Raw genomic sequence first — 27,659 nt, forward strand, 5'->3', positions numbered from 1 at the left:
CAGAAATATCAATTGGGAGAAATATCAATAACCTCAGATATGCAGATGACACCACCCTTATAGCAGAAAGCGAAGAGGAATTAAAGAGCCTCTTGATGAAGGTGAAAGAGGAGAGTGAAAAAGCTGGCTTAAAACTCAACATACAAAAAACCAAGATCATGGCATCCGGTCCCATCACTTCATGCCAAATAGATGGGGAAACAATGGAAACAGTGACAGACTTAATTTTCTTGGGCTCCAGAAGATGGTGACTGCAGCCACAAAATGAAAAGATGCTTGTTCCTTGGAAGAAAAGCTATGACAAATCTAGACAGCATATTAACAAGCAGAGACATTACTTTGCCAACAAAGATCCATCTCATCAAAGGTATGGTTTTTCCAGTAGTCATGTGTGGATGTGAGAGTTGGGCCATAAAGAAGGCTGAGCGCCGAAGAACTGATGCTTTCAAACTGTGGTGTTGGGTAAGACTCTTTGAGAGTCCTTTGGACTGTAAGGAGATCAAACCAGTCAATCCTAAAGGAAATCAATCCTGAATATTCATTGTAAGGACTGATGCTGAAGCTGAAGCTCCAATACTTTGGCCACGTGATGCAAATGAGCTGACTCATTTCCCAGATGCTGGGAAAAATTGAAGGCAGGAGGAGAAAGGAACAACAGAGGATGAGATGGTTGGATGGAATCACCAATTCAGCAGACATGAGTTTGAGCAAGCTCTGAGAGATGGTGAAGGACAGGGAAGTCTGGCATGCTGCAATCCATGGGATCGCAAAGAGTTGGACACGACTGAGCAACTGAACAAGGCAGGGACTACAGGAGATATAGCTGAGATAGCTGAGCCCCTGCAGGCCTGGGACAAAGTCATGGGATGGCACCCCCTAGTGGGGAGGTTCAGCACTTTCAATTTCCACATAAGGCCCATCGTTTCCCATTCACTTTCCTAAAATTCACTGCTGAAAACTGCTCACTGCGGCCGGTGCAGCCGCCGCGAGTCGGCAACAGTTTGCAGGTAACCCTCTTCCCACATATCAAGTCTGTGGGACTTTTCCTCTGTCAAGGCTCACCAGGCTGGGGTCACAGTCTCTGCAGGCAGCCAGCCACTAGCTCTCCTGGGCAAGTCATGACACATGCCTGAAGGGGCAGAGGGCAATGCTTCCCAAAGGCTTGAAATTGGACTCCAAAAGGCTGGCTTTGGCCTACAGCAACCTTCCATTAAGAGACTTACTAAAAACAAGAAGAGGAGTATTCTAAACAAAAATTTATGTATAGACGTGTTCACTGAAGCTTTCTTTCTACACGTACAACTAAAAACAACCTTAATATACAAACACTAGGAGGCAAATTTGGCAAATTATATTAGGTCCACGCAGTAGTGGCCTGACTTTATGTCAAAATGACACGTGCTTATGACACAACCCTACATGAAGAGACCAAATGGTAAGGTGCCCTATGATAATAACCATATGAAATCCCCCTGTCTGCTGTCCTGAAGCAGGTGCTGTGTGTGACCTCCTTCAGGACCAGGGGGTGGGGGTGGCTGTTGATATCTCTTGGAGGAGCCTCCCTCCTGGGCTCCCCTGTGGCTTCAGGGAGCCCGCAGGTACCAGGTTGCCCCCATCCCCGAGGGGCAGCCTACAGCCAACATCTTATCAGGGAGGGGGTCAGGGCAGGGCCACCCCAGCTCCACAGTTCCAAGCAGAGCTGGCTGAGGCCGCCACTAGGGCTGCTGCACAGTCCAAGCTCTCCCTCCTACTTCTTTCACTTCCCCTACACATGTCGGTCCCGAGGGCACAGCCTGATAATCCTCCTGTGTGATAACCTCATGGCTTCTGCTCCCCAGCGAACCACTGAAGGTACACCCTGAAATAACGCGCAGCAGAGAGACGAGGAGACATGGCCCTATAATATTGCCATGGGTTGTTTGGGGGTGGCAGGTCTAAAAGGAGGCCATTTTGACTTTTTTAGACTTCTGGTTTTTCAATGAGCACGCATTCATTTCAGGTGGCACTAGTGGTAAAAAAAAAAAAAAAAAAATCTGTCTGTCAATGCAGAAGACACCAGAGATGTGGGTTTGATCCCTGGGCTGGGAAGGTCCCCTGCAGGAGGAAATGGCAACCTGCTTCAGTATTCTTGCCTGGGAAATTCCATGGAGAGAGGAGCCTGGCGGACTACAGTCCATGGGGTTGCAAGAGTTGGACACGACTGAGCATGCGTGCAAACATTCATTTTATACGATAGGTATATACAAACAGAAGCAGGTAAGAGGATGATTTTTTCTCTCATAGATTGATTCAGCGAGGGTCACATCAGAAAAAGGCAACAATTTAAGATCAGAAAATACAAAACACATACCTTCTTTCTCTTATGACCAAGTGAGTGAGTTTAACAGGTGAGATGAGAAAGGAAAAGGTAGAGAAAAGGGACAGTGGGTGAAAACAAAAGGGATAGAGAGAAAAAAAGCCCACCAGAGCCCAGGGAGCATAAGTCCTGAGATCTTAGGCAGGAGACAGACAGAAACTCAGACAGGAAGGACTGGGGCAGGCCCAGCGCTGCTCTGTGGCCCCGGCCCTCTCCGGGACTCTGCTCTTCATCCACCAGGTGGGGCCCTAGAGACGGCGGCCCCTGGCTGGGGACACTCCCACCCCGCGCCTCCCCACTGCCTACCTTTCCCATCAGCCCCAGGACGTCTTTGGTGTCCTGAATGCCATGCTCCAGGTACTTGATGGACTTCTTCACCGTGTGGGGTTTGTCTGAGCTGAGGTCCACCCAGCCTCTGAGCACATAGCCCTGGCATAAGAACAAGGGGAAAGACAAGTCCTCGCTCCTGCATCGCCTCCATTCGACTGCCTCTCCCGCCCCACTTCCCCCTTTGTCACTCCATTTTCCGAGGCCCTGCCAGGCACCACTGCTCCCAGATCCCAGGGCAGCCCTGCTCTCTCTCTCGGGCCTTCCTACCTCCTGTTCCTTCACCTGGAAAGCCCTTCCCAGCATGCACCCCCTAAACCAGTTGATATAACCAGGTGATATATGCCCTTCACCTGGTTAACCACCACCAGTCTTTAAAACTCAGTGGAGGAGGCCCCTCCCGTAGGCGGCCTTCCTTGACCCTGCAGGCTGGGGTGAGGCTCTCACTGTAACCCCCATGGTTCTCTTGCCCTGTCTGTTTACTTTACACTGGGGTCAGAGGACCAGGGCAGGACCACTCCTGCTGCCTCCACTCCTTAGACCAGCGTAAGGGCTTGGCCTGGATGGAAAGCTGGGAATGCCTTCTGAGTGGGCGGGTGGCCACTCTGAGTTCATGGGCCTTGCCAGCTCCTCTCCAGCCTTTACCCCACCTTGTCCGGCAGGTGTGGCAGGCCAGGCCTGGGAGGCAAGATCAGAGGGGCACCTGGAAGACCCTGTCCCAAAGCACCACTCATGGCCTAGAGAAGGTTTCTCAATTCTTTTCCATTATTGCCCTTCTAATGGGCCTTTTTCCCCTGGAGAAGGAAATGGCTACCCACTCCAGTATTTCTGCCTGGAGAATCCCATGGATAGAGGAGCCTGGTGGGCTACAGTCCATGGGGTCGCAAAGAGTCGGACACGACTGAGCAACGGAACAACAACAAAGGAGCCTTTTTAGATGTTTCCCACTTAGTCATTCTCTGCCCCTCCAAGAGAATTAAGTATCACGTGTACACTGACTGATTTTACGTTCTGTGTGTATATTTGTGTTTTACATCCAATCAATGAGATTTTTCACCCTCTCCTTCAAGAACCAGTTTTTGCCCCCTTGAAAAGATCCTGATGCTGGGAAAGATTGAGGACTGGAGGAGAAGGGGACAACAGAGGATGAGATGGTTGGATGGCATCACCAACTCAATGGACATGAGTTTGGGTAAACTCCGGGAGTTGGTGATGGACAGGGAGGCCTGGCGTGCTGCAGTTCATGGGGTCACAAAGAGTCTGCGACTGAACTGATTGACTGACTGGGGGGCTGGGGGTGATATATGCCCTGCTGAGATGCACGGCCTAGACTGAGGCTTCCAATTCTACAGTCCTTCGGCCCATGAGACCACCACAGGTGAGATCTACTGTGTGAGCCAAGCAGAGACACCGAGCAGATCTCTGCATGGAGGGAGTACAGGCCCAGTGAAGCCAGCTCATCTAGTTTTTCAAAAGAACCAAGAAATCTGGGACTTTTAGGTAAAAATTTTCTGATTTCAAAATGCTAGCAACTAATTCAAGATTTTGAAACGATATAGCACAGGCCATAAAACACCTATCTGCAGATTGGACTCTATGGACAAAGTCCAGTTTGTAGTTGGCTAAACCCTGAGCCAGCATGGGCCTTGTTGGTGCCTGGGTGTGACCCTCCCCCAGCCCTAGTGCCCTCCACGGGAGTCAGAGCCACTCCGTATGACGTGTTTGGATGCTGCTTTCTTTGGCTGTTGCCCCCACGATGCCAGGGGCCTGTACCTCTCTGGAGCTGCTAGAGACCTTCAACGTGCGGTCGATGTACTCCTTGGCCTTGTCGTGGCGGCCCATAAGCCAGAGGAAGAGGCCAGCATAGTACAGGGCAGTCCCACTGGCTGTCTTGCGGACTTCCTTCAGGCTGCTCTCAAGCTCCTGAATTGCTTCTCGGTCTGGGAATTCGTGAGAGGGGGAAGAGGGCAAGTTAAGATGGGGAGGTGTGTCTTGTCCTTCCCCTGGACATTCTGAGTCTCCCACAACACATGCAGCTGACCTGGGCCTGGGAACCAGCAATGCCAGGCCACAGGAGTGGCCCAGCCCTGGACTTGGGTTTGCTGGTTGAGATGTGTCTTTTCTCCTCTGTGCCCAGGAGTTTTCTGGGCAGACAGATCAAACCGGAATCTCCCACCTCAGGCCCATAGTCCATTCCAGATGGGGAAATAGTTTGTACATAGTTTTGTGGAATCTCTCCCTGACCCTAAAGAGATGGAGATTTAGGGGTAGAAATTTTTTAGTTTGGCTTGGTTTTTCTTGACAAGATCTTGGCAAAGGCAAGCAGGGTGTCTCCCCAGTTCTTGGGATCTGAAAGGAGGACCCCTCCCACTGTCAGGCATTCTGCCTGTGGTTCCCACTCAACTGGGCTTGGGCATGGGGTCTTCTCTGAGGTCTCTGTGGGGATGGCACTGGCAGCCACTCCTCATAGCATCTGAGGCCACAGGTGCACACCCTTCCTGCAGCCGCCCAAGAGGGGCACTGTCTGGAGCAGGGCTCTCTTTTCCCCACTGGGCCAGGCTTGGCTGAGCATGCCTGCACTCACCAATGGTTTCACAGCACTTATGAGCATAAATGAGGGCCATGATGGAGCACAGGGACACGTCTGGGTGACTCCGGATGCTTTCCAGGCTGCTGATGGCATCCTGGATGTGCTCTGTGAAGAGAGCCCACATGGTTATTATGCTCAGAGGGCAGGAGGCTCCACGGCAGACCCAGGGCTGACTCAAGGCTTGGTGTGATCTGACCCAAGGCTTGGACTAACTGGTCCATAGGTCCCTAATGGCCCAAGTTCCCTGAAGACTGAAGCTTCCTGAAAGCGCTACTGGCACCATGGTCCGCGTGGCCAGGGGATAGAGGACTTGGAGCTGAGAGATCTTCCTGTGAGTACTTGCAAGGATACCCTGTATCGGTTATGAAGGACCTCTGGGCATTCCCAGCTAGCTATAAAATATAACCCCAGAGCCAATGACGATATTTATCCTTCTATGTCCACTGACATTGGCCGTGGGCGGCCCAGGACCACCTTCTGAATGTCAGTGGATTGGTACTGCAGGGGCCCTACTCCTCTCTCTGCTTCTGTCCCACAGAGGACTGTGTCCACACCTACCACTTCCTCCTTTTCCTGCGTTACCTGAGGTTGGTTCAGTAATCAAACCTGGGGTTGGTTCATTAATCCTGTGGTCATTTCTCCCCCCTCCCCAACTCATTTTATAGACAGGGAAACTGAGGTGCAGAACAGGGAGAGTGAGCTCTCAGGTCTCCCAAGTCAACTAGATATAGATTACACAGATTTCTGTGAATTAACCTGGAAATCTAGCCACTCTGTGTAAGACTGTTTCTAGGGGAACATGACTGGGGTAGAAGTAGGCATCCAGGTGGAGCCAGTGCATTAGTGCTGGGTGAGTGCCTAAGGTCAGGAGGCAACACTGATGGGTCCTCACCTTCCCTGAGGGCTCCATAGGCTTTAAAGAACTGCAGCACTGGGTCATTGTTGAATTTTTCCAGGCCCACAGCTGCGGCCTGCTGCACGTGGCGGAAGTACTTTTCTTTGCTGTAGTAAATTATCTCAGCCTGCGAGGAGGAAGGCAAAATCGCAATAGTCTCGGGCCCCTTTCTGCTTCTGTTCTGATCTTCTCCCTCCCCTATTCCCTGCTCCTCCTCCAGTTCTGTAAAGAGAAGAGAAAGAATATTCTGGCCTCATCTTGTTCCTCCCCAGCTACAGAAACAGCTCTGTACCGTTTCCTTAGGAAAGAGTTGGGACATGGCTTGTTTTGGAATTAACCACAGACTCTGGTTCAAAAGTTGATGAGAAATTCAGCTCAGGTTTTGCCTTATGAAGGGAAGAAGGGGGAAGAAGGAGGACCAGTAATAAGGATCACGACACCAATAGTTAGAATTGCAAGTTATTGTGGGCTAACCACCTGTGGTGAAGGGTATCAAGGGCTTTATGCCTATTATCTTATGCATTATTATCTCCATATTCTTCACAATTAAGGAAACCAAAGCCCATGGAGGCTGTGGCTTGACAAACGTCATGCAATAAGAGAGGCTGAGATTTCAAAGTGAAGTCTCACTTCCCCTAAGGTTTGTGGGTGCTGGGGTTGGGGATAGATGCGGTTGGACTGTAAACAGCCTTGTGGGCCATATGAAAGAGCCCAGACATCATCCTGAGGGTAATAGGAAGCAGCTGGAATGGTTTTATGCATGGGGATTGTGTGTGTGTGTGTGTGTGTGTGTGTGTGTGTGTGTGCGCGCCTGAGGGTAATAGGAAGCAGCTGGAATGGGATAGTGTGTGTGTGTGTGTGTGTGTGTGTGTGTGTGTGTGTGTGTGTGTGTGTGTGTTTGTGTGTGTGTGTGTGTGTGTGTGTGTGTGTGTGTGTGTGTGTGTGTGTGTGTGTCTGTGTGTGTCTGTGTGTGTCTGTGTGTTGGGGTAGTTGCTGGTGGTGGTGGTGGAGGTAAGGAGACTGCTGAAGAGAGATGAAATAAGAGAAACCAGCTGGGAGATGGTGGTGATACTGGGCTAAGAGATAAAATAAGGAGCTGATATTTTCCGCAGATAGACAGGAGCTGGAGATGGGTATGGGGAAGAGTAACGGCTGGGGGGGTCAAATGGTGGTGCCATCCACTAGGGTGAAAGACACAGAAGAGGCCCAGGCGGTTGGAGCCGGGGGTGGGAGTCGGAAAATGGCAAGGTGATGGATTTTTATGCTTTGGTTTAGGGGAGCTCGGAGATAAGACTGGGTGGGGATGATGGCCAGGGGCTCAGGGTACACAGAGAACACTAGACAGGACGTGCTCGCCACGGAAAGAGAGGCGAGAAGGCACCAAGACCGTCTGAAGAGGCCGGGGGCAGCGAAAGCCGGGTGGCGGTCAGAGAAGTAACAGGGGAGCTGCAGGTCGCGGGGCTGATGGGCCAGAGGAGGAGTCCCGGAGGGAGCAGTGCCCGGGTCACGCACCATAAGGGAGGAGTCATTGCTGCTCATCTTTGGACGCCCGGGGCTCTAGAGTCGGGGTCTCGTGGTGCCGCCGGGAGTCAGATTCTCAAGTCAGGGTCCTGGGTACGCCTCTCGCGGCCGGAAGTCGGAGGCCTGCGCGTCCTTAGAAACGGAGCAGCTGGCTGCTCGCTAAGGGCGTCAGAGTTAGGGGTGGGCGTGGCCATGAGCCCACATGACAAGGCGCGGGTAGTCGAGCGCCGAGAGGGCGAGTCCGCGCTGGGGGCACCTGGTTGGGCCTCCCGGGTAGGCGTCGCGGTCCCCGGGCACTGTCGCCCGAGCTGACCGTGGCCATGGGCCTGGGCGCCAGCGCCGAGCAGCCCGCGGGCGGCGCCGAGGGCTTCCACCTGCACGGGGTGAGTCGCCCCTGCGGCGCCGGAGGTCTTGGCGCGGCACCCGCTCCGACGCGCGGGAACGCCGGATCGCCGGCCCGGAGGCGGCAGCCGCGGGGTCTCGGCGCTGGGTGGCCTCCCGGGGGAGGGTGGTAGCCCTTCCCGGTGGGAGCCGTCGCCGAGAGAAGGCGCCGTGGCACCCCTGGGTCCCGGCCCGCCTGCGGCCGCGGTCGGCCCGGCGCCAGCCCTAGGTGCCAGCTCTGCGGGGAGCGGGAGCGTTTCCTGGTGAAGTCGGGCCGCTCCGGAATGGCACTTCTCCCAGGGGAGAGTGAGCGCGCCAGGTTCAGTCAGGAGAATTTGTGCAGTTGTATGAACACATTTATGATCGCCTGTTGTGCACTGCGCTCCATGTTGGGCCTGAGGAGAGAGCCAGCTAAGCCCAGTCCCCGGCCTTCTGCGCTCTTGGATCCAGGGGGTCGCCAACTGCCGGGGAGTCCACCGGCTCTCATCCCACGCTTCTCGGGGTCGAAAGGCTTCGAGAGGTCGAAGACCAGTGAGACCCAGACAGGGAAAGTGGGAGCGGGAGAGCAGAGAGAAGGCGGCAGAGGGCTCGGGGATAGATCTGCTGTGGGGGGGGGGGGTCCCCAGGTGGAACACTGCGGAGAAGCGCCGTAGGGCCTCAGCAGAGAATGTGTCATCCGTGTTGCTACAAAGAAGCCTGGATGAGCAGTCGCGAGGACAGTGGAGATGGAGTGAGTTCCAGGGCCTGAAGGCGGGGAGAGGGGTCCGCAGCCAGATGGAGATTTGGGGTGATTAGTACCTCGGAGAGGGCGGGGCTGTAACAGAGATGAGAGGGGCAGGTGGGTCTCTGTCTCCGGAGCGCAGGTGGGCCAGACTCCTTTTGGCTTGTACCCAGGTGGATGGCTGCAGAGATGGGCGTAGCTTGTCAGTTTGACGCCTTACTTTTGAGTGGTCTTTACTGTTGTCATAGGAGGCTGTGTTGACAACAAGGCGGCAGAGGGTTGGGGAAGGAGAGTGGGGACCAAAGAAGAGGTTTGCTAAAAGGAAAGGCAGGATGGCTCCAGGACCCAGAGGTAACAGGATTTGTGCTTGCTGATAGGCTTTCCCAAGTGGACACCATGATGTGGTACCAAGTGGAAAAAGTGGACAGTGAAATGCATGCAGCCAGAAGGGTCTTCCAACAGGTTTGATGGAAAGCAAATTAAAGCTATTGACAGGGGGTGGGGGTGGATGCTAAGAGTGAAGACAAGAAGGGCCTGTTGGAGAGGAACAGAGTGGGAAGTTCCTCCAAAGAGGAACTGGGTCTTCATTTACAAAACATTTTATTTTTTTTCATTTCATACGTGCAGCTTTATTTTTTTAATTGAAGTTGATGTACAATTTTACATATGCATACAATACAGAGATACACAATTTTAAAAGGCTGTGCTCCATTTATAGTTATTATATAAAAATATTTGCTATGTGCCCTGTGTTGTACGGTATAGCCTTATAGCCAAAAACAGTGACTTTGAGCACATACGCTATGGCATGTATATTTCCGGGCACTGGAGATAAAGCAGTGAGCAGAAGAGACATTGTCCCTTTTCTTATGGAGTTTACATTTGGGTGCCAGCCGGGAGAGAAGGGAGCAGACTAGAAATTGAAATGTATGGTAGGTGGTGACCATTGCTAGAGAGAAGAATAAAGCAGGGTAAGGGGCCAGAGTGATGAGTGGGTGCTGTTTTGGATAGAGGGGTCAGGAAAGGCCTCTGATCAAGTCATGTTTGAGCCGACACTCAGAAATAAGGAGTGGACAGTAGGCTAAGTGAAGTTTATCTGGTCACTCTTGCAATTAACTACCCTTTGGAAGGAATGATGCTAAAGCAGAAACTCCAGTACTTTGGCCACCTCATGCAAAGAGTTGACTCATTGGAAAAGACTCTGATGCTGGGAGGGATTGGGGGCAGGAGGAGAAGGGGACGACAGAGGATGAGATGGCTGGATGGCATCACTGACTCGATGGACATGAGTCTGAGTGAACTCCGGGAGTTGGTGATGGACAGGGAGGCCTGGCGTGCTGCGATTCATTGGGTCGCAAAGAATCGGACACGACTGAGCGACTGAACTGAACTGAACATAGCTTTTTAATCTGCTTGATCATTTTCTTTCCTTCTTCAAATCATTGGTTTTTAATAGTTCCACGATAAGTTTTTTCCTGTTATATATATATATGTATATATACATATATACACACATAGATATGTGGGAGAAGAGTGAGTGTTCAGGGCGAAGGGAGATGCTGAGGTAGGATTATGCGTACTGGGCTTCAGCAGTGAGGAGCTGGGCCTGGTGTGCTTGAATGGGCAGGCCCTTGTGAGGGAAAGGATGAGGCCACATTGCGTGGGGCCTTGTGTGTTGTCCTGGGGATTTAGGATTTAATGCTGAGGTATGGTACCATCAGGAGGTTTTAAGTAGAAGTGTCATGTTGCCTCCTTAATAGTAAAAAGAAAACCAAACAAAGAACAGCTGGGCTGCTTTCTCTGATAATTGGCCTTCCCACATATGCAGAGCATGGTGGAGAAGTCACTGCCCTCGGCGAGCTGTTACAGGGCTGTGGGCAGGAAGAAGCTCTGGGTCGGATTTCCTGGGGTCAGGCTGCTGTTGAATAACTGAGTGCTTTTCCTCCCCTGTCAGTTGGGGTTGGTTAGTGAGACGGGGGAAGCAGGTCGTGCACTTGCCTGGCACCCAGCCAGTCCTCAGAAGGAGTAAGCTGCCATCGTGCAGTTAATTGCTCTAGGTGCCCTGATGGGTGTTGGGGAGCGGGTTAGGAAAGCAGTGTAGTGCTGTGGGGTTGGGGGTGTCAGGAACCCCCAGGAGAAAGCCAGACAGAGGGGGGCGCTTGCTGCGGGACTGAAGGTGCGGTGGGCAGCATCCCAGATGCTTTCTGCTGTGGAGCCATAGTGGGCGCCGGCAAGGCCCAGGGCAGAGGCAGGGGAAGTACCACCAGACCAAGGCCAAGGCCACAGGAGCGAGGAGGTGGAGGCACAGGATGGGCTGGGAAGAGAGCCTGCGCACTGGGGGCCTGAGCCTCGGGGCCTCAGTGATGACGGAGAGTGGCTGACATTGGGTAGAGGAGGGTACAGGGCGACCAGCCTGCTCTGGAGCCAGGGCCTTACCCGGTGGGGTGGAGTGGCCCACAGCAGGGAGGAGCAGCTCTCCCGGATGAACTGTCCTCCGCTGAAAAGCTACCTCTTCCCAGACTTTCCCCTGAAGGGATGGCAAAGCAGGCTCCCAGGAGCAGCCCTCTGGGCAAGGCCAGCTAGGGTGGAGTTGGGTTTCTGGGCTCATTCTCAGTGGAAGCTGTGGCAGCTTCTAGAAGTGGCAAGGAGAGGCTCTGTTGGTACTGCTGTGAGGAGGGAGCCCTAATCCCAGGGGCAAACTGGCCTGGACCCACAGCCTCAGCGGTGAGGGTTCCTTCAGTCTGGGGACTGTGCGATTGGAGGGCCTGGGGAGTGGCATAAGCCACGGGGCCTTCCCCTCAAGCAGGCTTCCAGAACCTGAGGCCACCTGAGGCCCAGGGCCTGGGGGCCCGGTTGACACTGGGCTTCAAGTGCTCACAGCCGAAGGCTGGAGGGCCTGCCGGCCCACCTGCGGTCCAAAACTGGGGATAAAGGCTGCATTGTCTGAGCGAGGCTCTGTGAATGGTGCCTTTGAGATGGATTTCCACCAGAGCGGCAAGCCTGGCTGTTGTGTTTTTGGAGACTGTGGGGAGTCTGGGAGTGGGAGGCAGCACAGGATCAGCCTTGGGCTGGGACTTGCTGCTGGAGGGGCTGGTGCGCTGTGGGGAGGTTGGATGGCAAAGGGAACTGTGTGCTGCTCACCAGGCTTCCTGGCTCAGGCTCATGCCCGACCCCGGGGTCCGTTCTCCTCCGCCAGCCCTCCTCAGCCCTGCCTGGATCTGTCACCACAGGGCCAGGGGTCCTCTGGGATCTGGCCCCAGGCTGTCTTCCCCACTCCTGTCTTTCTGGGCACGACCCCAGGACACTCCGTTCCTGTCCACATCTGAACCTTTCTGGTAAACCTTCCTGGCTCTGCAGTGGCCCCAGCGCAGGCCTCTGGGGCAGCGTCTGAGTCACCCAGCCTCCCCGTGGCCTCCTGCCCTGGGCTCTTTCTGTGAGGCTGTCTGGAAGCGTAGTCTGTGGATCACGATCTGGAAAGAGTCGCTTTCTGAAAGAGGAAAACAGAAGCCCAGGAAAGCAGCGAGAGAGGATGGCGTGAGCCTTGGCTGTGCCCATGTGCGGCCCGCCTGGCCCAGTTCACGCTGGGGTCTGTGTCCTCTCTGGGACAGGGGGAGTGGGGTGGTTTCTAGAACTGAGGGCTGGGGGTTTCTGGGAGAACCGTGGGGTCAGCGCAGTGACCGTAGCCTCTGTGCTGCACAGGTGCAGGAGAACTCCCCCGCCCAGCAGGCAGGCCTGGAGCCCTACTTTGACTTCATCATCACCATCGGGCACTCAAGACTGGTGAGGCCCCCCTCCTCCCTCTGCCATGTGTATGTGTGTGTCCGTCCGTCCGTCGTGCTGTCACATGGGAACCCCAGCCCTGGAGACCAAACCCTATCTCCCCTTCTTCCAGGGCAACAGTGAGCCTGATGGGGCCCCTGCCTGGAGTTTAGCCCTTGGTCCCTCTGGGGTGGGCCAGAGGCAGGGGGACTCCTGGCACTGTCCACAAAGCCTCCAGGCCTGCCCAGAGGGGTGAGGGCTCTGGAAGGGGCCTCTCAGAGTGGGCCGTTCAGCAGTGCTCTTGACTCAGGGGGCTCTTTGCTTACTTTGTGGTGTTTTCTGGGGGCCCCGAGGGAGGAAGGTTTAGCAGGGCTTAGGGATGCTGGGGGTCCAGTGGCTGCAGGCCCAGCCCTGACCTGTGGACCCAGTCCTGCACCAGGTCTCTCGGGGGCAGCTGGCCACCAAGGCCCTCACCCTGTATCAGACCCAGACTTATCTGGGGGGTCTGGCTGGGCGCTGGAGGGGTGGGGGCTCCAGGGGTCAGCCCTGCTGCCCTTGCAGAACAAGGAGAATGACACGCTCAAGGCCCTGCTGAAGGCCAACGTGGAGAAGCCAGTGAAGCTGGAGGTGTTCAACATGAAGACCATGAAAGTGCGTGAGGTGGAGGTGGTCCCCAGCAACATGTGGGGCGGCCAGGGCCTGCTGGGCGCCAGCGTCCGCTTCTGCAGCTTCCGCCGCGCCAGCGAGCACGTGTGGCATGTACTGGTGAGTGGGGGCGTGGCGGGGGGGTCCCTGGGGATGGGTGTGGGGAGGCCTCCTAGGAAAGGCCAGCAGCCAGTGGGCCTGTCAGGGGGTTCTGAGGGCAGGGTGTGGGCTCCCTGATCCAGGGTCCCAGAGAGGACAACTCCTCATTCCCTGAACAGGGCCCTCTGACTTTGGGTGATTTCTTACATGCTAGACCTTGGTTTCTTCTTTGGAAAGATGGGGCCGCCATCTGCTGGAAGGGTTGTTGTGCTGCCAGAATGCTGCTATTACTGCTTTGCATTGTTCCGTCCCTAAGTAGTGTCTGATTCTGCAGCCCCGTGGACTGTAGCCCACCAGACTCCTCTGTCCATGGGATTCTCCAGGCAAGAACACTGGAGTGAGCTGCCATGCCCTCTTCCAGGGGATCTTCCCAACCCAGGGACTGAACCTGTGTCTCCTGCGTTGGCAGGCAGATTCTTTACCGCTGTGCCACCTGGGAAATCCTGCTGCTGCTTTAGTCCTTATCTAAAAAGAGTGTTTTTTCTGGTATACTCTAGGGTGTACCAGTAATATGTTTTTTGGGGTGGGTCCCCTGAGAGCCCCTTCGGGCACCCGACTGGTGCCTGGGGTCTGAACCTTAGTGAATCTCCGTGACTGAGTTGTCACAGCTGTTGCTGTTAGTGTTCGTTCATAGACATACATGCACACGTGACATGCACAGTCACTGATTGTGCCCAGGTTCTCGAACGCATAGTCCGGCAGCTTTGTGGATGGAAAGAGCCCTGAGCTAGAAATGGGCTGATTTGGTTTCTAGTAGGTTCTGTTGCTCACTGACTCCTTGCGGGAGTCTTCTCAACCTTTTCAGCTGGCCTTAGTTTGTCCATGAGTGCAATGCGGGGGTGGTGATGCAAATCCTTCCACGTTTCTTGGGAGAGTGGGAGGGGGCAGTGGAGCTTTCCAAGGGAGAAGGCAATCCTTGCACCTGCTTCTCACCACCCTTGCCTTTAACCTCCCTCCTACCCTGAGGTTTTCAGCCCTATGCCTGCAGCAATAACAGCAATAAAGTGGGGCGTTTACTGTGGGACAGGCGTGGTTTTCGTTCTGTACATGTATTTTTTTTTTTTGGTCTTCTCTGCAACCTTTTGCCTAAGTACTATATATCCTACTTTTAACTCGGGAAACTGGGGCAGAGGATTAAAGTGTCTGTCTTCAGCGCCCCAGCTAGCAGCGGGTCGGGGGAGGCTGGAGTTGGTTCGGGTGGTCAGATGCGGGAGCTGTAAGGTGAGCCGTGATGCAGTGCTGCCCTCTGCTGACTGTGAGCTGGGGGAGGAAGGGGAACAAGGGGCTGGGCGGGGCGGGGCGGGGCTGGGCTGGGCTTGAGGTCTTGGCCTGGGGACGGAGGACAGGTATACTACTCACCACCTGAAGACACAGCTCTCCACCCGCTGCCCCCCAGTAGCAAGGCTGACAGTTGGATAATTCATGCTTCTTTTTCCTCAGGATGTGGAACCCTCTTCACCTGCCGCCCTCGCAGGCCTGTGCCCCTACACAGACTACGTTGTGGGCTCGGACCAGATCCTCCAGGAGGTGAGGAAGGGCGGCCTTTCCTCCCCGCTCCCCCGGCCCCCTGGATGGGGTGCTGTCTGTGAGAAGTGTCTTGTCTTGTGAGGCTTCCCATCCCAGAGTGGGAACAGGGCTTAGGCGCTGTGTGTCTGTCGTAGTCCGAGGACTTCTTCTCGCTCATCGAGTCCCACGAGGGGAAGCCCTTGAAGCTGATGGTTTACAATTCTGAGTCTGACTCCTGCCGGGAGGTGACTGTCACCCCCAATGCAGCCTGGGGTGGAGAGGGCAGGTACTTCCTGGGGTCGGAGGGCTGCAGGGTGGGGCTCGGGGGGTTGCCTGGCCAGTGGGCATGGACCTGGAGTCCCACGGTGGGGGTGGAGGGCTGGGCCCTGGGCCCAGGGGTCCTGAGGCTGATGTTGGTCTAGGAGACCCTCTCATTGCTGGCGGGTGGGGGTGGCAGGGGTAGGAAGGGCTGTGGGACAAGCCCAGGAGGGCGTTTCTGGCCTTTGGCAGCCTGGGCTGTGGTATTGGTTATGGGTATCTGCACCGGATCCCAACCCAGCCCCCCAGCCACCACAAGAAGCCGCCTAGTGGCCCGCCACCCGGTGCCCCACCACCCGGTGCCCCACCGCCTGGACCCGGCCTCCAGGACTCTCCTGCCCCTTTTGGCCTGGAGACAGGCTCCAAACAGGGTGACTACGTGGAGGTATGTGGGGAGCACTGACCAGCTGGGGCAAGAAGGGAGTTTCATGTGGGCAGAGGGGCCTGCAGCTGGGAGAGGAGGAGACTGGGGCTGTCCTCACCGGGAGCCTATCTGTGGAGCCACTGGGAAGCCCCCCAGCTTGTGGGACCCAGGGGGAGCAGATGGGGCCAGTCCCGGGACCGTGCAACCTGCTTCGGTTTTCCTGCTACTTGGGTCTGCAGGTGAGGGGAGTGCAAGGCACTGGTTGTCATTTTCATTTCACGACTGGGAAACTGAGGCTCAGGGTGGGCAGAGCCTTGTCTAGTGCCTCTCTGAGTCTATCGGAAAGTTAGGCCAGGGACTGTGTGTCTGGTCCAAGTGCCTCTGGGCATCAGGCTGGTGCCTGGGGTCTGCATGCGGGCACTCGGGGACTACTCTCCAGGCATGGACTATGCCAGGGGGTCACAGACAGGGCTGCTCAGCAGAGTGGGGAGGGGACCCCAAGTCCATGTTGGCACCTCATGGGAGGCCAGCTGGGCCCCTCTTGGCTGACTACACATCTGCTGTAGAGCAAGCAATAGATCCCCAAGGCTGTTTGCTCCTGTGAGCTCAGTGGTACTCCCGGGGTAGGTGTGGGCTAGGGGTTAGGCTGGACTAGCCCTGTCCTGACAGGGCCCTCTGATGCCTCTTTTTCCCTGGCTCCCCTTAGGCCTTGCTGCAGGCACCTGACTCCTCCACAGAGGAACAGCCCCCTGGGCCTGAAAGTCCTGGCCAGGGTGCTCAAGACCTTGGAGACCCGCCCCGTTCCATGGAGATTCCTCTGCAGCCTCCGCCTCCACTGCAGCGAGTCATGGACCCAGGTACAGAGCAGGCTGAGAGCAAGCTGAGGGCTGGGCGTTGGCAGCTGTCTCGTACCTGCCGGGCTAGTCGCCGATGATACGATCAGCGTGCGGATGGGGAGGCTGCCGTCCAGAGGCGAGAGGGGGCCTGCTCAAGGTCACACAGCGCGCTGGGCACAGGGCAAGGCCCGGGCCCTCTGCCACCGGGCTATTCCTCTGATCACCCACCCCAGTCCCTTCTTTCCTCAGAAACCAGCTGTGGGGAGCCTCTGGGGCTGGCTGGGGGCTTCAGAAACAGCTGAGGCTTCACTCTCAGGCCAGGCCAGATGCCCCAGAAACTGCTCACAGTGAGCCTGAGGCTCTGGCCTTCCAGCGGTCAGCGTTCTGTGCCAACAGAGAATCGTGTGTCTCCCCCAGGCTTCCTGGACGTGTCTGGCCTCTCCCTCTTGGACAGCAGCAACGCCAGCGTCTGGCCCGGCCTGCCCTCTTCCACAGAGCTGACCCCCTCTGCAGTCTCAGCCTCAGGGCTGGAGGATGTCTGCTCCAGCAGCGGTTCTCACGAGCGTGGTGGTGAGGGATCGGCACCTCTTGGGGGGACCCTGGGTTGTGGCGAAGGCGGCCCTGAGTCTCTTAGCCAGGTTAGAGGCTGGCCTGTGGGGGAGGGCAGCCACATCAAGGTGCTCGTACGCTGGCGCTCCCATCCCGTCAACACGGGGGGCGGGAGCTGGGGGTCAGTGGGGTGACTGCCGCAGGCCACACTGGCCCCGGTTCTGTGGGCTTCCTCACCTCCACCCTGTGTGTTTCAGGTGAGGCCACCTGGTCTGGGTCCGAGTTTGAGGTCTCCTTCCCAGACAGCCCTGGCGCCCAGGCCCAGCCAGACCACCTGCCTCAGCTGACCCTTCCCGACAGCCTCACTTCTGCCGCCTCACCTGAAGATGGGCTGTCTGCTGAGCTGCTTGAAGCCCAGGCAGAGGAGGAGCCAGCAAGCCCAGAGAGCCCAGACTGCGGGGTGGAGTCTGGGGGTGCTCCTAGCCAGGCCCTCTCCACTCCTGACCACTCTGGGCTGTGAACCAGGCCCTCTGACGGCGTCTCACGAGGCCTGGCAGTGGGAGGCAGCTCAGGCCGCGCTGCGTTGGGTGGCCCAAGTTAGTGCTTTCTGGGCTGAGGCCGAGGGCTGTGCAGTGTCTTCTGCCGATGAGGGTGCTTTTGTGTCCACTCAGACCCTACTGGTCTCCAAGAGAAAACCTGCCAGCAGTCATTCTGCCTGGTGGTCCTGGCTTTGGGGAATTGGGCACTTGTCTAAGAATCTCAAAGAAGTACTTTTGGCGTAGCAGGGGGCTGGGAACAGCACCAGATTTAAGTTTTCCAGAAGCTGGGGGAGGAGAGGACTCTGCTGCTTGGGTCGGGCATGGAGCTTCCATTGGTGAGGCCGTGGGCCTTGGGGAGGGGCATCTTTGGGCCTTGTGCCCACTGTGTGTTCCTGCTCCAGTTACTGTGGCCACACGGCAGGCAGCAGAGTCCAGGCACCAGCAGGTGTGAAGATGGGGTGAGGGAGAAGGGGTTGCTGTGGAGTGGCTGTCTAGTCGTTCCGGGGGCTTGCCTCAACTCTTTCCATTACAGACAGCCTATCTGTAATGGAGGGCACCCCCCAAGCCCTGGGGACCCCTGCCGCCCCCTTTGCCGTCTTACCCTGTGCTAGTCTGCACAGTTGGCTCAGGCTGACCACAAAGTCCAGTGAACCTGGCCCCTTCTCCTGAGGGAGGGTTGGAAATCCTGGGCCCTTCAGCAGAGACTCACCTGTGCCTGGGCCCTGATGCTTCCCCAGCATCTACATCCCGCGGACCTAGCGTCCCCAGCTGGGACACCTGTCAGCTCCCAAACTTTTACAACCATCTCTCTTAAATATACAAGTCATCTAGCCACCCTAGTGGTGAATGATAGTTAACAAATTTAAGTTCACCATCCTAAGCAGGCTCTCAGAGCCCATCCTCCCGCCTGGAGCACTTGACACACAGCTCCCACCCCAAGCAGGGATGAGGCGCCCGGACAAGAGCAAGTCAGGGCCCGCTGCTATTTCCCACAGTACAGGAGAGGGCTCTTCCCCGCTCCCCCAGTGCCTCAGGAGGCTGAGACTGGGTTGTGTGTCTTGCTCTGCCTAGGTCCCACAGCAAGAGGAGGGCTCCATGGAGGGGTGATCCTTATCACTTGTCCTCTCCTCTTTGGCCAGAGTCCCTCACCTTCCCACAGCCCTTGCTGATTACCATGAAAGCTGCCTCTGGCCTGGCCTTCTAGCCTCAGCCCAGCTGAAAGTCCCACCTTTACCATTTGATTTGGAGTGTGTGCCCTTACAGGGAATTCAGAGCTCTGTTGGGCTCATAGAGGGGCCCAGACCAAAGATATGGAGGGAGTCTGCTTTGGGTGGCAGAGACCAAAGATATGGAGGGAGGGCCCCGTATCAGCAACCACCTCGAGTTTCCTGCACTATGACTGCATGTAAAAAGCAAAGCTTCATCAGGTCTACCAGAGCACCTGATAAGCCTGCAGAATAGGGAGGCATTGTGTCCAGAGCCAGTGCCAGAACCTGGTTCCTGGGTTGTCTGGGAGCCCAGTGTCTGCCTGCAGGAATCCAGGAAGTAGAATCACGCCAGGCCTGTTCTGAAGCCAGTTTCCCTTCACTAACCTGGTGGCCTGACCCAGGGTCACCCTCACCCAAGGGACCTGGTTCTTCCCACCATCACGTTAACACACTCCCCTCCCCAAACTGGGGGATAAAATAGATATCAATGCTAATTATTTTCAGGGTAAACACAAAACCAGAAGTTTCTTTCTCTGTAATCTGCTATGAAGGAAAATGACAAGTGGAAATAAATGTGTACTATACACTTTGAAATATTTTAACTAAAGCCTTTATTCTATACAACTGTGAAATACAGATTTTTACCCTTTTGGCATTGCAGACTGTCAAATCTTCTGGAAACTATTACAGGTTTGACTGGAACAACAAAAAAACACAACCATGCTGGGGCAGGGGGATCAGATCTAAGATGGGAAGGGAGCACAGCCACCCCTCAGGACTCAGCACACGGGGGCAGCATGGCCCAGCGAGACCCATTCCTTCAGCCCAAGGGCCCTTCGTGCAAACAAAGCTGAGGGCTGGGAAATGAGTTTTTTTTTTCTTTTAGCCATTAATTCACAACTATTGCTAAAAAATGTGCACCGAAAGTGCACCGTTGTATTCAAGATAGAAAGGATTTTTATTTTTAAAAAAGCCATTGCTCTCTGCATAAGGGAGACAGACTCATTGGAAACGTGGCGTGTCTTTGCTCACTTCTTCAAAGTGCTGGAGGCAATGACCACTCCACTTTCCAAAGGAGGCTGACCAGCAGTGAGTGAACCCTGTCTCTACAGTTGTGCGGATCAGAGTATCTCAAATGGTTAAGTCTGGACCCAGGCCCATCAGCTGCCTCCTGCTGAACCTGTGAAGATATAGAAAAGAAAACTTCCCCACCCCCTCCACAGTCCCTGCTATTATAGGGATGGGCCACACACAAGCGGGGGAGGCAACTGGACTGGAATAAACTGCCCTCTGAAGGCACTTGTGCTTCTGGCTTCACACAGGAGGCTTGTCTTATGTAGTTTTATAGGGGTGGACCATTGTTCTATTCCGAGTACAAATGACCTTGGGGAGGATCCAAAGTATGTTTTTTTCTGCCAAAAATTGAAGTGTTTATCCCCAATAAGTTATATTCTGTACAAGATCCAAATGATTCTATGAAAGCTTTAGATTGTTAGAAAGAACAGTGAAAAGAAATCTGGATACAGGTACAACAACACAAACCTGCATATAAAACTGGAAAAAACAAACATGTATACTTCCAGGACATGAATATCAAATTAACTCATTACGATACCCTTTTACTCTGACACCAGAAATATTAGGTAGCATTGAAATGAAGTCAGGATCTCATCATGGTCTTTAGTTTTGATGGTGTCATGCTGCTCACCCGGGGCAAGACCCTGTGGTGTCACCTGGTTTTGCCCATAAAACACAGTGGAGGAAGGCGTGAGAGAGCTGCGCCTCCTTGCGGCCGCCGAGCAGTCCAGGCGTCCCAGCTGGGCACGGGCTGGCCACACTCCAGGCTGGCAGTCCAAGCGCTGTGACCCAGCACCTGGGGTTTCGACAGATCTGCCTACAACACATCTGAGATGCAGTATTAAAAACAAGCCCAACAGTAATCATCTATTATGAAATGGGCTGGCTCTAGAATTGTGCAACAGCCAATTCCTATTAAAAATAACTGTCTTAAATGGTGAAAACAACTTGTTTTTTTTTAATGACAAACTTGGAAAAAGCCTTCATAGGTACTGCGTAGATGGAATGTACTTAGAAAAGCTCCCAAGTGTGTGGGATTGGAGTTGGAACACAGTGACAGACGTGGCCCTACCATGTGTCTTTGACAAGTGCTAACAGATCAAGATAAGGTCCTTTGAAACAAAAGGAGGAAGCAAAATCTGTGCTGGCCTCTCTTCAGTCCTCAGTACATCTCGCAACACACAGCCTGCTTGGGGCTCTTCTCTGGCACTCTGCCTCCCTGGGGACAGCTTAATCTACACATGGAGACTGGTTTCTATATTACATCTTGATTAGTCACTTCAATGGAAAGATAATCTCGGTCCATACCAAATCAGTCGTTAGAAGTCTTGTTCCCACTGGGGCTCTGGGCTTCCTAGGACTACTCTTGGGGCCATAGAGGAAGGTCAGTAAATGAATACCCAGGAGTGCTGGCCCGCCCTTCACGTGGACTTCTGACGGTAATGGAGGGTGAGGTCACCACCACTCTTCCATATGAAGTGTTTCACTGTTCGAAGGTCCATATTTGGATCCAAAACCTGAACAGCAAAAAATAAATAATAAAAAAGGTGTCCAGTACCTTATGCTGTTATTGCTAATGCCGAACTCTCCTTGCCCATGCTTGGTGGCCTGTTCTTGCCGCATGCAGGCATGAATCTGGGCACGGGAGACGTGCAACTCGTGTGGCTAGGGCAGACACGACACGTTCAGCCATTCTTCTGGAGAAATGCCTCGAGTGAATCCTCATGTACAGCATTTCCACAGATGCTCCATTCACCTCCTCTTCAGATCTTAAACTAACACAGCAGATGCTGCTCTGCACATCAAGATGAGCATGTGGCTTCCTTTTCAGAAAAAAAACCCACCAGCACATCCACATCTGTCTGCGTGGGCATTTCAATCTCCTGTCCCTTTCCTGAAAACTGCCCCCAGGGTAAATGGAAGCTAAGGGCCTCACAAATAGGTGGGAGACCCCGTGCTCCTTCCAGTCTCTAAAAGCAGAAGCCCTCCCCGACCCCCGCAAGGCAACAGATCTGGAAACCACAATCCTACCACATTAGCAAAGTCTGAGCACCAGCACTGGAAACAAGGGGGCGGCGTCCTCAGCCCACTTACCTGGTCCTGGCACAAAAGCTCAATTTTCTCCTCTGCCAATACAGCAATATCCTCCTCTTTCTCCTGTTCTCCTGGTTTTTCATTATTAGAAGAGCTAGTGGTTTGAGACTCATTATCCAAGTTGATGATTTTCTCATAGACGTGTTCCATTACTTTCCGGACTTGAAGCATGTCACTAGCAGAAAGTCGGTCCCTGAAAAAGGCAAGCACAGATGGTGACATCAGGAAATCACTGGATACTGTCTCTCCCAATTTCTTTGGTGATAACATTTGATAAGGCTAAATCACACCACAGAAACATAAACCAATACATGCTCTTAGGCATTGCTTTAGTCCATTTTCAGAATTCCCAACAGATTTCTTATAGTGTCCTCTCCTAAGACAGATATGTGCAAATAAGTGAGCTATATACATAAAGAATAGCCTTCTAGGTTCTATTCCCTTAAAGACTTTCCCAGAGCATGGGCAAACTGAATGCTCCTGAAAGGGAAGGCAGCCCCTGTTGCTTATTAGGCTCTGATGATGGATGTACCCATTTCTCCCAGAGCTTCCTCCTACAGTCAAGACCTTGAGTTTCAACTGCCTGTCTGATCTCCAAACCCACCAACCCAATACCTCCCGCCAATGTCCCAAAGGCATCGCAAACTCTACATGTCCAAAACTAGATTCAGCAACTTCCTTATCCCCAAACCTACTTCTATATCTCTGACATCAGTTAATAATGGTCAAATTAAGTAGCTCAGGCTCATACTTTAAAAGCTATCTTGAACTTCAGTCATTAAACACTGCTGAAGTGCTATCCAGAACTTGCTTTAAGTTCATCCTCTGTGTCTGAGTGTGAGTGTGAGAGTGTGTGTGTGTGTGTGTAGGCAGGGGGATTCAGTGGGAGGGAAGGAAGGTAGAGGTATAGATGACACAATGTTTAGCCATATGTTGACAATTACTTAAGCTGTTTGATGGGATAATGAGGTTCATTCTTCTATTCTTTTTTGTGTGTATATTTGGAAATCTAACAATATCTTATGTAAGCTCCTACTTCCACATCCCTGATCAAACGATTTTCTGGACCTGAAATATCTTTCTCTTGACCAACCTTACATGTCCAGCTCAAATTCCATGTCCTTCAAGAAACCTTTCTGGAAAGCTATAGTCATTGATTCATTTCTTTCCCCTACACTTGTCTTTCTCTAAGGATCCATAAAAGCAGTTATTATACACAGATTGTGTCCTAAACTATGAATATGGCAAGAGACAAAATCCATGTCTTATTTTGAACATCTGCAAGGCCACAGTAGGTACTCTGTAAACAGTTAAATTATATAAACTTTCAATATTATGAAATTAGCCTAAGATCTAGTACTTGCCTCCTGTGCTATAAATGTAATCGTAACAAAATCTCTGGCAATTAATTAAATCCAACCCAGGGATTGAACCCAGCTTTCAGGGATTGCAGGTGGAGTCTTTACCAGCTGAGCCACCTGGGAAGCTCAAGAATACTAGAGTGGGTAGCCTATCCCTTCTCCAGTGGATCTTCCCGACTCAGGAATCAAACCAGGCTCTCCTGCATCGCAAGTGGATTTTTTAACCAGTTGAGCTACCAGGGAAGCCCATACTTTGTAAATGGTTAAATTATATAAACTTTCAGTATTATGAAATTAGCCTAAGATCTAGTACTTGCCTCCTGTGCTATAAATGTAATCATAAGGAATAAAAAAAGCTCTGGCAATTAATCAGATCAAAGTATTGCACGACACTCCATTTACTTACTTTTTTAAGGTTTTTGCTCCTGAAGATGCATGAGGTTGGAGGTAGAAAGGAATTTTGTTGAATTTGGGCATATTTTTCTGAAATATTAAAAGTGAAAAAAAGTAAAATAGTTTCTATTAATTGATAAACTAAAATGATGTCAATACTTGTGAAAACATGATTCATAAGTTAATTGCTATTGTACATTTAAAAGTGACTTTCTATGAAATTTATAGTAAGCTATCAAATTATGTCAGCCTTAGAGAAAGGGTATTGGGAAAGTATAAAGTTTAATTTTGTAATAAAACATAAATAAAGACAAATTATATGCAGTGTCAGTAGCAATATAAAATTGCAGCATGGCTCTTCTCAAATAACAATTCAAGGTATTAAAGGGAAACAAACTTTAATTCTTTAAGCCATACAAACCAAAATCTCAAGTCTACATTCAAATGCCAGAACAAAAATTTAAGGGTCTTGAGAGAAACCCACAACATTCACTTTTGAGCAAAACCATACACTCTATGCTGGTAAGGTCCACTGTCCACCTCTAAAGCTCAATCAAGAACTCCTAACTTGCTTTACCTCTGACATCAGAGTGAGGTCTGAGGTTTCAAATAAGAGTGGAAAGTGCAGCCAACCACCTAAATGTCCATATGATGTAAACCATACACTTAGATAAAGGATAAAATTAACTGGTCATCTTTGCTATGGGGATTAATCCCCTTTGAGCCTCCATGTCATATCCTCTTTGGATGTTTCCTCCAGGGAATAAGCCACAGGCCTAAAGTCAGCAATGTATCCAACTGAGTTTCACACTCAAAGGAAGTAGTGGTTTATGGGGAGCTCAAATTTAGAGAAGACTAGAATATCCATCAGGTTGGTCAGACTGGCTTTAAGTTCTTAAAAGTTTATCTTGGACAGAAAACAAATTTTCTAGAAGGTTCTAGAGATTAAATCTCTTTTCATGAGGCTTTAAACAGACATAAAATTGGTCAATAGCACATAACTAGAAACAGACCTATGTGTGTATAGAAATGTAGTATATGATAAAATAGCATTTCAAATTAGTAGGAAAAGTTTAGATGATTCGATAAATTGTGTTGACACACTGGCTATCCATTTGGAGAAAGTCAGCATCTTACTTCACTTCACACCAAACAGAATAAATTCACCAAATAGAATAAATTCTAATACTTTAATGATCTAGATACAAACTATTATCATAAACATACTAGAAGAGAACACAAGAAAATATTTTTGCTACTCTGGAGTGGGAAATACCTAAGCAAGACATGAAACTCACAGCCGTAAAGGATTAATCTGGTCATATAAAAATCAAAACTTTTTGCCTACCAGAGGACATCATGAGCAAAGTAAAAATTCAATCAAGAGGCAAGAGAATGGTCAAAGGGTTAATATTCAGTATGAAGAACTATTACAAGTCAATAAGAAAGACAAATAACCCAATAGAAAGTTGAGTAAAGAATACAAACAGGCAATTTACAAAAGAAATAAAAATGGCCACTATGAAAAGATGCTTAACCTCATAGTAAGTTAAAAAAATTTAGAACAATGAGATAATATGTCTATCTTTCAGCAAAGATTCTAAGTATCCAGCATTGGTGAGGGTGTGGGGTTCTAGGCACTCACACACTGTTGGTGAGAGTGTAACCTGGTATACCCTTAGTGGAGTGCAATTTGGCAGTATCCATTGAAATTTAAAATGTGCATACCCTTTGATCCAGCAATTCCACTTCTAGGAATCTACCCTAAAAAGTACACAAAGATATATACACAAGGATGTTCACTGAAGCATTGTTTGTAACAGAAAACATTGGGTACAACCTAAATGTCCATTAATAGGGACTGGCTAAATAAACCATGGTACAGTTATACAACGAAATACTATGCAGTCATTAAAAAGAAGTGGTCCATATACTATTATGAAAAAATGTCCAAAATATATTTTTAAGTGAAAAACAAAACAAAACAAAAAAACACACCCAAGTTGTAGAACAGTACAGAACAGCAGATTCTATGCAAAATAAAATGATCTATATATGGATCACATATATCCAGACACACATATATAGACACAAATAATATATACTTGTGTATGCACAGAAAAAGGTACTGAAGGGTTTGCATCAAGCTATTAATATTTACTACCTCTGGGAAGAAGAATAGGAAGTGAATGGAAGACAGTGTTTGGAAAAGGATGGGAATTTCACCTTATTCATTTATTATTTTCTTTGATAAGCACATTTTATATATTAAAAATAAAGATAGAGACATAATAATAATATTTCTCTGCAGCTTTGGAACTGCACAGAAGCAGAAGAGGATTCCACTTGGCAGTCTAGTTTCAATCAAAGATTATACAATCTAATTCAGTAAATTTTCTTCATGATTTGGAAAAAAATAAGAGGACAAAGTGGGAGTGGAGGACACTTACATCCACAGTGATGTCAATTACCCATTGTGGCACCGTCTCATTAAGAAGCATGGACTCAGTCTCACCCCCAGAATCTCGGCAGAGCAGCCTAAACATAACCAATCATGTAGTAAGTGACAAAATAAGCACGAATCCCAATATCACTGTCATTAAATGTTAGAGGGAGGGAGCTTATAGAGTTCATTCCGGATAACCCCCAATTGACAGCTGAGGAAATAAAGCAGAAGGCAGGCAGAATGACTCACTCTGCTAAGAGTGAAAGCAAGCTGTCAAACTCAGGCTCCCAGATTCGAGGCCAGACAGACACTGTGGCTGCCTGTTGGGGCCCATGGATGAGGACAGGAAGCTGCGTGTAGGCAAGGCACTTGAGGTCGCCCAGCAGAGCTACAGTGCACGGTAGTCCACGCACAACATGGGGTCAGGAGGTTTTCAGTGACCACACTCTCAGGAAATCACCATCAAGGAAGAGAATTCTGCTCTCAAGGGCAAGACAAATAGCTTTCTTACTTCTAACAACACGGATTCTAAACATGGCTTTCTCCCATGACATTTCCTGGGCCTTGGCTGGCAACTTGGAGGTGAAGCCAGCCTAGCACTTGCCTGCAGACCCTCATGAAGGACTGCCTTGCACCTCAGGTCGAGCCACTGTTGGGCACCACAGTTCCCAGGAGCAGCCCAGTCCAAATCCCCTGGCCTGGTCTGAGGGAAGTTATCTACTCAGATGTTGTCCTGTGAGTGGGGACTTCTGGTGAAGTCATCTGTCCCCTCACCCTGGCAGTCTGGCTGGTTAAGTGAGAAAAAGCACTTCCTGCAGAAACCGCTAAGAAGCTGCCCTGAGGCAAGGTTATCAACCTCCACAAGGTATCAACCTCATTTTACCACTAGAGGCTCAGCTCTCAATTAAGATGGGGTCTAACAGCATCAGACACTTAACTATTTCAGGGAGGTGAAAAACCAAAACCTAGACACCACTAGAAATTAATAGACATTTGCTTGAATCAAAACTTCAGGGCAAACAGGGCGCACTCTTAGCCCTTCTTACCCATACCTGAAGAGGGTGCGACCTCCAGCTTCACCAAAGATCACAGGGGTGTGTGGGGGCACTTGAAAGTAGCCATTTCCTTTCTGTACTCGGTTCTCCTGCTCCCCATTTACTAGGAAAAGACACAAATGGCATCAGTATTCAGTCAGTGCTAACAACACGGATTCTAAACATTTTGTTTCCACAGGACCCAACCAGTGCAAGATTTTTAAGTCAAAAAGTCCTGTAAGTCAGCTAGAGATGGAAATAAAGGTAAAAAACCAAGTTAAGTTCCTGAAAATAAGAAATACGGCAATGTGTGATATACCTCATGAGAAATGATTACATTTTAGAGAAGATTAATGTTTGACATTTAAAACAAAAACATAACCATCTACTTCAGCCACAGGGAAGTCTAGAACAGTCTATAAACGATGATATGCTCTTTTCTTTGGTGCTGGTGGGGTGGGGATTGGTAAAACACCAAGCACAGATAAATTTGTGTCAGAAAAAAAGTTTATATTTAATGGCAGCCACAACTAATGGTATTAGTGAAAAACAAAATCTCAAAGAGGTCATAAACTCATTT

General features: G+C 51.3%; 3 protein-coding genes across 9 annotated transcripts in view; 1 reads left to right on the forward strand and 2 right to left on the reverse strand.

Moving 5' to 3' along the window:
* The window catches only part of TTC21A (tetratricopeptide repeat domain 21A), a 39,980-nt gene extending 32,154 nt beyond the window's left edge, over nucleotides 1-7,826 (reverse strand). For 4 of the 5 annotated variants that reach the window (XR_005722024.1, XM_040246198.1, XM_040246199.1 and 1 more), the window contains exons 1-5: nucleotides 7,681-7,826; nucleotides 6,166-6,295; nucleotides 5,268-5,378; nucleotides 4,457-4,623; nucleotides 2,663-2,785 (exon numbers count right to left, since the gene is read on the reverse strand). Coding sequence is in view for 4 of the 5 variants with exons in the window: in XM_040246198.1 (XP_040102132.1) it covers nucleotides 2,663-2,785; nucleotides 4,457-4,623; nucleotides 5,268-5,378; nucleotides 6,166-6,295; nucleotides 7,681-7,707 (558 nt within the window). In the remaining variant the exon portion in view is untranslated. Of the gene's footprint in view, nucleotides 1-2,662; nucleotides 2,786-4,456; nucleotides 4,624-5,267; nucleotides 5,379-6,165; nucleotides 6,391-7,680 lie in introns of all 5 variants that reach the window. The other variant, XM_040246200.1, reaches the window with a different exon arrangement.
* Nucleotides 7,827-7,866: 40 nt separating this feature from the next.
* GORASP1 (golgi reassembly stacking protein 1) lies at nucleotides 7,867-19,295 on the forward strand. 3 transcript variants are annotated; one of them, XM_040246204.1, is made up of 9 exons: nucleotides 7,867-8,072; nucleotides 12,491-12,571; nucleotides 13,112-13,315; nucleotides 14,795-14,881; nucleotides 15,016-15,146; nucleotides 15,371-15,563; nucleotides 16,249-16,399; nucleotides 16,796-16,948; nucleotides 17,185-19,295. In XM_040246204.1, the coding sequence occupies exons 1-9, from the start codon at nucleotides 8,010-8,012 to the stop codon at nucleotides 17,445-17,447; spliced, it is 1,326 nt and encodes a 441-aa protein (XP_040102138.1). In that variant the 5' UTR covers nucleotides 7,867-8,009; the 3' UTR covers nucleotides 17,448-19,295. The 3 variants fall into 3 exon arrangements, with proteins under 3 accessions (XP_040102138.1, XP_040102139.1, XP_040102137.1); XM_040246205.1 differs by lacking the exon at nucleotides 7,867-8,072 and adding an exon at nucleotides 8,282-8,800 and having other exon boundaries at nucleotides 17,185-19,268; XM_040246203.1 differs by lacking the exon at nucleotides 7,867-8,072 and adding an exon at nucleotides 8,807-9,253 and having other exon boundaries at nucleotides 17,185-19,268.
* Nucleotides 19,269-27,659, reverse strand: part of WDR48 (WD repeat domain 48) — a 49,192-nt gene continuing 40,801 nt past the window's right edge. Inside the window, exons 15-19 of the mRNA XM_040246202.1 lie at nucleotides 27,098-27,203; nucleotides 26,050-26,137; nucleotides 23,613-23,689; nucleotides 21,846-22,038; nucleotides 19,269-21,268 (exon numbers count right to left, since the gene is read on the reverse strand). Of these exons, the coding sequence (XP_040102136.1) occupies nucleotides 21,173-21,268; nucleotides 21,846-22,038; nucleotides 23,613-23,689; nucleotides 26,050-26,137; nucleotides 27,098-27,203 (560 nt within the window). The 3' untranslated portion in view covers nucleotides 19,269-21,172. The remainder of the gene's footprint in view (nucleotides 21,269-21,845; nucleotides 22,039-23,612; nucleotides 23,690-26,049; nucleotides 26,138-27,097; nucleotides 27,204-27,659) is intronic.

Source organism: Oryx dammah, unplaced genomic scaffold (assembly GCF_014754425.2).
Source record: "Oryx dammah isolate SB20612 unplaced genomic scaffold, SCBI_Odam_1.1 HiC_scaffold_9, whole genome shotgun sequence".
NCBI lineage: Eukaryota > Metazoa > Chordata > Mammalia > Artiodactyla > Bovidae > Oryx > Oryx dammah.